Here is an 8,975-nt window from a genome sequence, read left to right on the forward strand (position 1 = left end):
CAGTACAAATGAATAACAAACAAAACTACCTCTGTAATGTGTAATAAAGAAAATGCATTGTTCTTTATGATCTTGACTTCCTTATATTCCTTGGAAGAGTTTCATAAATGCAATCTTCTGCAGGGTTCATTAAAAACGACTGGGGCTAGTAAGCTATTAAACTATTATAATCTCAACAGTCATAAAAATTATTAAACGTTAAGTAAATGATTGGAATGAGATTTGCCAAAACATGATTTCTTTTAGTTAAATAGGACAAACTAGCTTTGGTACATGCCTGAGGATCTTGTCTTTGTGCTTTTCAGAACTGGAAATTTCAGCCACTACATTGGAATGGGCTTTTTCACAAGTCCATTAACACTTTTAAAATGGTTCTCACCTATTGCAAAATGGTCAGCATGAACCATGTCACTCAAAAGTTGTGTGTTCAAAGAAACAAATACATGACGGTTATACTGTGGTATCTCCACCCTCATGAGTCAATTTCAGCCTTGCAAATAATTTGAGTAATGTCACGTTTTCAGAACTATCTACTCAACATGAAGCTTGGAGCGGGTCTTTACACCAATAGTATCACAGTGCAACAGTAATATTACAAATTTGTCTAAGTATGCGAGCACAAAACTATAAAGGCCAGGGCAAGGCTGAGAATAAACAAAAACCAATGAGAATGGATCAAATCAGAGACTCAGTATCTGGCAAGGGATGACAGAAGGTAAAGAATTTGTGAAGACGGCTGTGTCACTGTGACAGTTCTCAAGAGTGCTCTCCCAGATTCCATCTATTTATGACTCAGGGACTTCCTGAGTCAGACAGAATGTAGAATGAGAGAATGCATTCAGTAGTTATGAGCAGATCTTTTCTTCTATGGATCTGTTCAAATGCATTTTGAATTCACGTAAAGTTTTCCCATTATCCTATGCAACTTATGTAAAGAAACTAGCCATTTTATCTGCTTTGAACTAGAGACCTTTTCTCACTTGCTGCTCCCCAGGCAGCTCCCTAGGCATTATACTGGAAAATACAACAGGCTACAATTATGTTACTCTTTAAATCATACTATTCTGAGTTTCAGAGACATCTAACTTCTATCAGAAGTATATTCCACTCTACTGCAATGCTTACCTGTTTTAGATCAATTTGGGCTCCAAATTCAATGCACATTTTTATCATTTCCAAGTCTCCGCTTTGAACTGCCAAATGAAGTGGACTGCACTTCCCATTATTGGTAAAATTAATGTGAGTTTTAGCTGCGTGACCCAATTCTTCACCTGAGAGATGAAAATAAATTTCAATTTTTGCAGCACAGATGGAATAACAGAAGCAATCATTTTTATTATTTTTTTTTTTATGACAAGCAAGTGTGAGACAATATTCTCCCACTCAGAATATGAACCCTTTCAAACCTTCCATTAAACAACAGATGGTCACAGGTTTCGGAACACAGAAGCAGTTCTACAGAAGTTACTAGCATGTACTGCCCATGGGAATAACAGCATTAAGTTGCTTTAAGTTCAATCACATTTTCAGTTCTTGTTCACAGTTCTTTGAAATGTAAAGCAGAAAATTACTATAAATAATGAATCATACTGGTCACTTTGGAACAAAAGTATTTACCTTTTTTTAAAAGGATTTCCATACATTTTTTTGCGCCTGAAAATGCAGCAGCATGGATAGGCATGCATCCCGTTTTGTTTGGTTTACATATTTTCCCTCCATTTTCAATCTGAAAATTAATACCTAGATACAGTTTAATGACATAAAGAAAATTCTCAAAAATGAACATATTGCTGCAGATACAGCCTTTGCTGTAGCTGTCTCCTTTTTTGCATTGCATACGCATTATGAAATTAATATACAGCCATATTTTATATCTTACCTCCATGCATGTATGCATGGATGTGCTTCTTTTTGTTTAGTTTTCCTTTTTATCTTCAAGATATCTTTTTCCTGTTTTACACTCAGATACACTTATGTGTGATCTTAAAAATTCATTTGTAGCCTTACCAGTAATAAATTGAATCACAAACATCATCTTTTTTCTTTTTCCCCCCACAAAACAGGTAATACTTTTTCACATATGTCCCATAAACAAGTAAAGGAAGTTAAGTAGGCCTAACATTTTTTTTTAGTTTTCTAAACTACAAAATATGACATCTCATTTTTTCCAAAGCATATATAGCTCAGGGATTGCAGAACATACTTAAGAGTTACTCCCACTGTCTTTTCAAGGAGCTCCCAAGTATTTCATGAACAGTTTTATTCATGCTCCAAAAGCGCATCAGTGAGGAAATAATGACATAGGGATAGATAAAACACTTGGCATCTCAGAAAAAAAAAACCACATTCTTTTTAAATTCTGAATTCCAATTTTTTTTTTTTTTTACCAGCTGATAGTGCCTTTATTGAATGGATAAGAATGCATGAGGCTGTCCTATTAAAAAAGCACGCATATGCATGCCTTTATGCAAAATAACCTGAGTGTTGACTCCATTATCTCCCTTCTCTCCTTCATACAAAGAACAACGGATTAGAGTGACACTGTATCAAGACAAACTGAATCACAACTAAAAGTGTGATAATTATACATACCAGGAGTGTTAGTGCTTCAGGATTGTCCTTATAACATGCTACCATTATAGGTGTGTTTCCTGCTTCACCTTCCAAATTAACATCTGTACTGCTATGCTGGACCAAGATCTAGACATTTAAGAAAACATGCAGTCAACTATTAGCAAAACCTAACAAAGGTCTATTCCATTACTTTAGTTGTTTACTTGTGGCTTGTTCTTTTTGCATGGAAACAGCTAAAAATGCAAAAGCAGAAGAAATTAAAAATGAGAACGAACGCAAAAATATGCAGGTGAAAAATACTGGTGAAAACAGACAAAATTGTTTACGGTAGACAGCTGACTAGCCAAGATAAATGCTGCAAATAACTCCAGAGCATCCTAAAAGTTTTGTGTGTTACAACTGCATTCATCTAGTAAATTAAATAACTTTACAAATTCTATGCTCTTATTCAAATACCACATACGGAATGAAACCATTCTCACTACACATGGTAAAATGACCAAAAAAGAAAAAAAAAAGTTTAAAAGAACTTTTGAAAAAGTTGTGTTCAGAAAAATTTAAGACTTCTCTGTGAAACTATTGCAGTAACACAAATATGAGTATCATGAAAAATAAGTACATTTTTTTTAATTCACTGTCCTGAGAAGACCCAAACCTTTTTACAAGCATTATATGTTACATATGTTTGCCAAACAAAGCATATGAGGAGCTACGTCCAGGATACAGCATATATAAACAAGGTCTTAGTGTTCTACACACCGGTGCTGCTGAGCTTCTTATCAAGTCTGTATATTTATGTGGACTTTAACCTTACCTTGACGATTTCATTATGCAGGGACTGTATAGCCATATGCAAAGGTGCCATCATATTGGAGTTGAGAATGTTTGGGTTGGCTCCTCTACTGAGAAGTAAACTAACACTTTCAACCTGGTTTTTCCTTGTAGCCCAGTGCAGTGGGGTATTTCCAGAAGAATCCATCACATTTAATACTAGATCAAAGGAGAGCAAACAAAACAAAAGACAGCAAAATCATCAAATGCTACAATCACGCTGTGGAAATAAAAGTGTTCTCAGCAAAGGTTTAGATAAGTGCTAGCACACTTTTTTAAAGAAAAGAGAAAGATGACATTTCACATAATGCGATAGGTTAAATTAAACACTGTGCTGAAAATAGTGCATCGGTGAGAGAAAATGTTCTATTAAAAATATTAGTGTACTAAATAGCACAAAGCTTAATAACATTAGGAAAACAGCAATACATTTTTTTATTAGATCTTCTTAATTATAATAGCAGAAGGATGGGAAGAAAGAAACACCTATTTTTTGCCCAGTATCATATGCCATCTTCTTTACATCCAGAGTTCTTGGTTTACCTCTTTCTTTGCCTCTTCTCTTTCCTATTTTCTTTGATATTGCAGCCACCACTTCAGAGGCCACACAGAACAAGTGAGTACAAATAATTAAAATATGAGATAAGAAAAAACTGCCTGTAAATTTAGGAGATGATTCAAGTATCTACTGAGATGTAAAACAGTTCATGTCAATTATAAAACTGGTCTTTTTTTATATATTGATTTCATCTGGAAACAAACTTTAAAAAATATACTCTATGACAAAAAATTATATACTGAAAAGAAGAATGTTTTTTCAGACCAAATAATCTAAAATTATATTGGTCATCATTTAGAGAAAAATAAAAAACTTTTCTGCATATTTGGTTTGCTCAGTAGCCCTCAGCCTACCAGTGGAAGTTCTAGGCAGTTCCATAATGCTGACTAATGACTGTTAAACAACATCATTTCACAGAAAGCATTTTTTCTTTTCCACCGTTCAAGGCCCTGTGATCTTCCACTTCTCACTTCTTCCCCACATTTCTTCAGATGACCTAGCTCATTAAATGGTTTTCTTTCTCCACTGTTAAATAAACAAGAGTGAAATTACAACAATGGAACAAACTAGTACCTCCTCCAGGGTACCTGTGCACTTAGCCTTACTTCTGCATTTGTGGTTCCTCAAGGCTAGTAACATCCCTGTGTCTGCAGTTTAACCAGTGTAACTGCAATCTAAGATGACTGCTTTATTAAAAGATATAAGAATTCCACTAAAACAGGTCTAAATCACTTACGTGCAATCAGAAAATATTCAACCATGTGTTAAATTGACTTGAAAGTATTAACAACTTCAACGACAAGTATGAGAAACAAAATTACTTCACAGTTTCCAGTGTTTTAGATGTAAAAAGGAAGACAAAAAAATATAAAGATCCTCAGGCTTACTGTAGGTGCATAACAGTTTTTCCACATCCGAAGACTGTAAATCTGAGTCCCAAACAAAGTAAGACGCATCAAATCACCGCAATAGAAATCAAATACTAACAAGACAATAAAGGTGACCCAAATCATATCCAATATATCATGAAATGTGACAGCTTGAACTCTTTTTGAACGTAGAAACATAACACATACCAAGTCAGCTTCAGCTGGATAGCGAACACTTTGAATGTTTAAATTGCATTGAATAAAATAATTTGTAAGATGTGCATTACCTTCAGAGGAAGAATCTTCTATAATCAACTGCATTAATTCTATTTGGCCTCCTTCAGCAGCATGATGCAGTGGGGTTGCATTTAATTCATCCACTTTGGTGAGTCCAGAACGGTTCTTCTTAATGAAGCTTCGCAGCCTACAGGCACTTCCATCTGAAATCACCTATTTTGGACATAAGTTTTCTCAATTATTTTCATACAGAAATACACAAATCCTGATCAGATCAAATAATCTGAAAAACTCAGATTGACTTAACTGATAGCAAATCAGACCCAGACGAAAAACAGAACAAATATTAACAAAAACGTAAGTAATTTAGAATACCTTATTTCATCTTCTGCAGTGAAAATGATCCTTCTACCATAGGAAAACTAACAACAACAACAAAAAAATCATCACTTCCTCCTACACCTCTCTGCAGCTGTGGCCAAATAAGTGAATTTAAGAGAGAGGAAAAAATAATAATCTTCTTCTCAGGACATTTCTGACTTTATGTGCTGGGCTTTCAAGCTTAGCCCTTGGGTTTCCATGCTTTTTTGTACATCAGAGCAATCAACAAAATCTTCAGTTTACAGCACTACCCTAGAAGCATCCTCAGACTGAAACAATCCAGTGTCTTCACTCTGGATTACAACAAAAACCCTCTGACAGCTCAGCTGTCTAGCACCTTTACACAACATTTGTGCTACACTTTGCACCCAAAGCCCACTATGCAAAACCTGCTGATTCTCACTCAAGAAAGTTAAGATTGTTTCAAAAACTATACTTGCATATAAGGAAAAGCAATAGTAAAAAAAAAATATTACAAGTTATTAAAAAAAATTAAAAGGGAATTTTAAGAAATGGGAGAAAAAAGAGAAAAATAAATGCAACCCGCCTCAAAAAGAGTGAGCAAGCAAACCAAGAAAATAAAGAATGACTGTTCTCCCCTTGACTGCAAGCCCCTCCTCCCTCCCCTCCAAAAAAAACCCAAAACAAACAAACAAAAAAAAACCAACCCAGAAACAAAGTAAAACTTCTTCTACAGGATCCCTGGAGCCACAATGACTGAATAATTTTTTGCTGTCTTTGATTGAATATACCTTATAGGGCTGCTCATTCAAATACTTAAGCACATGTTTAACTTCCTTCAACTTAATAGTCCCATTGACCTCATTAGGGTTACTCATGCAAATAATGCTACAAATGTTTTTAAAGATATAGGAGACTGGGGCCAAATGTAGGGGTAGCATCTGCTTCAAAAGTGCAATTAGAAAAAGCTAATAGAAAGCAGGTGATACCAATATGAAACAATTGTTTAGAATGACTCAACAGTCATAAAAATCAGAGGTCAATTACATACACAAATATCTACACATTATACCCTCTAAAAATCTATTTAAGAAAACTTTTTTATAGAGCCATATATACAGGCGACCAATCTTGTAATCCTCCTTACTTTATAATGCAATTTTAGTCATAATGAATTTTCAATCTTTCCCCTAATTTAGATCACATTTCATGGCTCTTTAAATTGGGACTTCTTATGAGTGTAAGACAAAATAGGGCTGAAATACTGCACATCGAGAATTTCTAACACCAAAAATAAGACTGCAGAGCTTCGTTAACAATATAAGAAAGGAAGAAGAAAGTTAGATTCTCCATCTAGTTAAAAAAACAACCAAACAAAAAAGCAGAGCAAGGCTTTCACCCAACAGCAGCTCTTTCTGCTCCTCGTGGCCAGCTCCAGAGGGACAGATGACCCTCAGAGCAGTGCCATCCCACCTCATGCAGAGGTCCAGCTGTCCCAGACAACAGCCAGCACACAAAATATGGTTGAAAACGATCTCTTGAGGTCGTGAAACCCTTCTATGCTCTTTGGTGTACGTGCTTAGGGAACTTTGGAGATTTTTATCAATGGGTTATCATTTGTACCATAACCAACCTCTTCATTGGCTTAGTTATACATACTATCATATGTATATATGTTCAGCCTAGCTCTCCCTCACAGCACAGGAGTACATCACTGCTGGTTCTGTAAGCGGGCACTGGCTGCATCCTGCCCAGCAGCAATGTTTGAGGGCTGTGATGTTTCCCTTTCCCTTTATAGGAGTTCATCTCAACTTTCTTTTTGGGACACTTTCACAAGGCAGACAGTCTACTTATTGCCGCATCAACCTCCAGTCAACACAGCACAGCTCTTCAGATGAGCGAGGGGAGAGTGCAGCCCTCAAGAGGACCACTAAAAGGATCTCTTGGAGGAACGTTTGTCAGGAACGTAAGCATCAGCAGCCCCCCACAGCTGCCCAGAGCCCCACCTGACCACCTCACAGCCCTCTCCCTCCAGCACCGCCAGCCCATCTTGCCCGAGTCCCGCACGCAGCCCAGCCCCGAGCGCCAGCTTTTCTCCCTTGTTCTCCACACCTCCCCAAGGGACCGCCGTCCCCACGCACCTTGAAGACATCCTGCGAGGCGACGGAAGCGGCATCGGCCTCGCAGACGACGCCCTGGTAGGCGCTGGACGCGGCCGCCTTCTCCCGCGACTGGCACAGCCGCCATAGAGAGCGCTTCATGACGCCCGCCCGCCCGGCTCCGAGCAGCGCCAGCCCCGCCCGCTCCGGATACCTGCGAGGCGAGAGATCGACTGAGGGACGGCTCGAAGGCAGCGGTAGAGGAGGCGGGGAAAGCAGGCGGGAGCTCCGGCCGCTGCCCCGGGAGGAGTGCCGCTCCCACAGCGGGGCGGGCAGCTGCCGGCGGGGCGGTGGAGCTGCGGGCAGCTCTGCGCGGAGGTGCTGCCTCCGCTAGGGCTGGTGTGGGATGGGGCAGAGGGGTCGCGGCTTTTCGTTTCATCTCCCTCAACTTCTGTCGGCGAGGCGGCCCTAAGGGTCTGCCTTGGGGTGTCAGCGTGGCTGTCAATGCAAAACCTGCAGCGATGTGCAGAAAGAAGGGGTGCCAGAAAGTTCAGCAGCCGAGTGAGAGCCTTCCTGGGCACATGGTGCGATCTTACGAGGAGAAAATCTCCTCAGCATGGCTGGGTGAGGAGGGCCGTGGCCGTCGGTCAGCAGCCCTCGGTCCCACCAGGCTGAGCTGATCCGAGCTGCCACATCTTTCTGCCGTTGACGTCTCAACCTCTGCTTGGTCCTCCTGAGAGGCATTTGTTTTACCAGTAAATCTAGACCAGCTTGTGAAAAGAGTAAAAAGAAGCATTGCAAAATATTCCAAAGGGTTAATTACTAAAGCAACATTAACGGAATCATCCTGAGTGTTTAATGGAATCACTGTAGCTCAGAGGAGCTGATGTTTTACTCACTGTGGTAAGGACAGCTAAGCCAAAGGTCAGCCCTGCAGTCCCAGCTCAAGGCAGCGGCTGGGCAGATGGTTGGAAAACAATAGGAAGCATGTGGGGTTGCTTTTTGCCTATGTATTGTGTTTACAGTATACAACAGCTAACAAGCTTCCTGAACCAGGCGTTGCATCCAGCTCAGCCTGTTTAATAGCCATCAGTTTGCAGTTCTCCATTACTTCACTCATTCCTTTTGGCAGACCTTTTTGTATTGTTTGCTCCACAATGCCCTGTGGCACTAAGTGCCATAATTTCATTATGTATTTGTGGGGAAAAAAAAAAAAAAAAACAGCAGCTTTCTTTTATCACTAATTTCACTTAGTATTTCTTAACATTGTTTTTTTGAGAAATAGAATTGTTTCCCATTTTTAGCCCTGATAGCGTTCATAATTCAAAACCTTTTCCAACTCTGCTTGCTGATGAGACATCTTAAGGAATCATAGAATCATTAACATTGGAAAAGACCACTGAGATCATGAAGACCAACACTCAACCCATCACCACCATGCCCGCTAACTCATGTTACTCCATG

The 8,975-nt window shown here is 39.1% G+C and overlaps 1 protein-coding gene across 5 annotated transcripts in view; it reads right to left on the reverse strand.

Annotated features, from left to right (window-relative positions):
* TRPA1 (transient receptor potential cation channel subfamily A member 1) overlaps positions 1–8,667 on the reverse strand; it is a 33,744-nt gene extending 25,077 nt beyond the window's left edge. The window contains exons 1-6 of one of the 5 annotated variants that reach the window (XM_090137707.1): positions 7,726–8,667; positions 5,121–5,283; positions 3,389–3,564; positions 2,593–2,700; positions 1,618–1,726; positions 1,126–1,271 (exon numbers count right to left, since the gene is read on the reverse strand). In XM_090137707.1, coding sequence (XP_089993833.1) covers positions 1,126–1,271; positions 1,618–1,726; positions 2,593–2,700; positions 3,389–3,564; positions 5,121–5,283; positions 7,726–7,950 — 927 coding nt within the window. In that variant the 5' untranslated portion in view covers positions 7,951–8,667. Of the gene's footprint in view, positions 1–1,125; positions 1,272–1,617; positions 1,727–2,592; positions 2,701–3,388; positions 3,565–5,120; positions 5,284–5,445; positions 5,582–6,203; positions 6,459–7,418; positions 7,533–7,553 lie in introns of those variants that run through there. The other 4 variants (XM_031604854.2, XM_090137709.1, XM_090137708.1 and 1 more) reach the window with 4 other exon arrangements.
* Positions 8,668–8,975: the final 308 nt, after the last annotated feature.

The sequence above is a fragment of the Phasianus colchicus genome, chromosome 3, assembly GCF_987193195.1.
Source record: "Phasianus colchicus chromosome 3, bPhaCol1.hap1.1, whole genome shotgun sequence".
Taxonomy (NCBI): Eukaryota; Metazoa; Chordata; class Aves; order Galliformes; family Phasianidae; genus Phasianus; species Phasianus colchicus.